Here is a 2,479-nt window from a genome sequence, read left to right on the forward strand (position 1 = left end):
CAACAAAACAACCTGAAGAGCCGGTTGGGAGCCGTAAAAGACTCGGATCTCTAAAAAAAGCCGGAAATCCCATCACTTTCAAGCACTTCTCTCAGTCTTGGGTACTTTTTAAGTATGACAAGAATGAGGAATGAATTAGGTAGTTGCTCTTTAAACAAATTGTGCAATAATGATTGTTTCATGAAGTTGCATATGATCAGTTACACAAGCAACTTTATGACACAATCACACATCAAATGCTTGAGAGTCCTGCATAGTATTGCTATTCCAACAATTCTTCAGGATAGGAGTCTTGGATGTTGTTCTTGGGATCTGCTGGAGCCACTCCAGCCACTTGGAGGTCATTGCTCAATTGCTCCCATTACCACTAGGACCACTGTTGCCTTCACCCTCCACATCTTCTCAAGCGTTTCTCTCAGCCTTTGGTACTTCTTGAGTATGACAAGAATGAGGACCCGCACACACACGGCATTGCACCTTGCCATGCGTTTTATTGATACAGGCTTTTACACACTCTGTATGAGCAGCGTTCCAGTCGTCACAGCACTCTTTCTTCTGGTCTCGGCAAAATATTTAAAAAGGGAGACATGATTTGATGATGGAGGTCAGGTTCCATTTAACAGCCACTGACTTTTAGACCTTATGTTCTTACTGCTTTCAAATTACCTGGCCTATGTATGCTACCGCTGAACTGGCACAAAGGCACAGTAGCCCTCAGTACATTGTTTTGACAGCCATGTTAACATGACACAAAGTTACTTTCCTTCATAAAGTTGGCTCACCATCTTCTCCATTTGTAACATTTCCAGACCCAAGTTTCACTATAAAAGCTATCTAAAAGTTTTCTAAGATTTTTCTTCTCAAGAAAATGGAATACAATATTTGAACCTCCTGCTAATATTAGTCCCTTCCTAGCCATTAATAGGGTGTAGTGTTAAAGAGATGTAGCGAGAAAAATGTAACATAGATCAAGCTTTCTTTCATTTTGAGCTTTTGTTTTGTTATTTGATGCAAATGGTGTGACAAAATCCATTGAAAACAAATACAGGTTATTGTAGCTTCCAATCAACCTTTATCCTGTCATTAAGGGAATGACATCATCTTTTTGCAATATCTGATCCAATATAGACATTTCACGTTCTTATGTCTAATTTGATTGGAACAGGGAGCTGTCCAATCAAAACGTACTGTTCTTATAAGCCTTAAAATGAGAGGTTCAAATACTTCCCAGTAAAAGCAAAGTTGTTTGACTGAGCTCAGAGGATTTTGTGAAGTCTGATAAAGAAGATTTACTACGTATTTTATCAATATTTGCTTTGCCTTTTTTCTTCTCCTCTTCAACTTCCAAACAGAATATGTCTTCACAGAATACTTCAATCAATGTAACACACTTTATTATAGGTGGTTTTGACACACTCAGTAGACCTATTGCTGTTGGTGTGGTTATCCTAATAACCTATCTTCTTGCTGTTCTTGCCAATATGGCAAATATCATGTTTATTATTTCTGACAAGAGATTACATAAACCAATGTATCTTCTGATTTGCAACCTTGCTGTTGTTGATATAATGTACACCTCCAGTTGCAGTCCAACAATGATTGGGGTTCTACTCGCAGGTGTTAATACTATATCCTGTTTTCCATTTGGGAACATCAATGGAGTCATTTGTTTTAGCAGTTATGGCATTGGATAGATTCATTGCAATAATTTATCCTTTCCAGTATCACAGTTATTTAACGAACACACGTGTTCTTGTTCTTACATTTATCGTGTGGTTCGTTAACTGGTTTTTCATGTGTTACATACCTGCAACAGTTGTCCCCCTCCCACACTGCAGCTCCAGGCTTAGGTACACTTTCTGTGACTTTGCTGCTGTATTAAGAACAACCTCTGTTAACCCAGACAAATATTTCAATGAAGTTGCCATTGTAGCATTTTTTGTTTTATTTTTCACTTTCATTTTCATTTGTCTTTCATATTGTGGAATCTTACTTTTTGTAAAATTATCTTCAAATAATGAAAAAAAGAAAATAGGGAGCACTCTTGTGAGTCACTTAATTTGTGTAACTGTTCATTACTGTCCTGCGTTTGTGCGCATTATCTTCACCAGGTTTGGCGTTGTATTAACTCTTGAGGAACGCCAAGGTTTATTAATTGGTGCAGTCCTCGGTCCATGTCTTGTAAATCCTTTTGTGTACTGTCTTAGGACAAAAGAAATTAAAAATACGATCTTTAAGATAGTCACAAAAAAAGTTCTATAAGATTTTGAAAATGGTTAACACATATGACTAAAATCTTGTGAACTGAGTGTGCTTTTTATTTTTTTAGAAAAATATTGAAATAGCCTTAATTGATGTCAGTGCAAGTTTTCTGAATGTTTTGTCACAAAATGTTTGAAACACTAACCATTCACTTTGACTGGCACAGAAGTCCACTTTGTGGACTTCCACAAGATATTTGCACCTTAACTATTCAATT

The 2,479-nt window shown here is 36.9% G+C and overlaps 1 protein-coding gene across 1 annotated transcript; it reads left to right on the forward strand.

Moving 5' to 3' along the window:
- Positions 1-1,115: 1,115 nt before the first annotated feature.
- Positions 1,116-2,262, forward strand: LOC309721110 (olfactory receptor 2AJ1-like; the record flags this gene model as incomplete). The annotated part of the gene is given in 2 exon segments (XM_082558461.1): positions 1,116-1,636; positions 1,638-2,262. Coding segments are annotated over 2 exon segments (906 nt in total). The 5' UTR covers positions 1,116-1,355.
- Positions 2,263-2,479: the final 217 nt, after the last annotated feature.

Source organism: Aulonocara stuartgranti, assembly GCF_965226115.1.
Source record: "Aulonocara stuartgranti genome assembly, chromosome: 14".
NCBI classification, from domain to species: Eukaryota; Metazoa; Chordata; class Actinopteri; order Cichliformes; family Cichlidae; genus Aulonocara; species Aulonocara stuartgranti.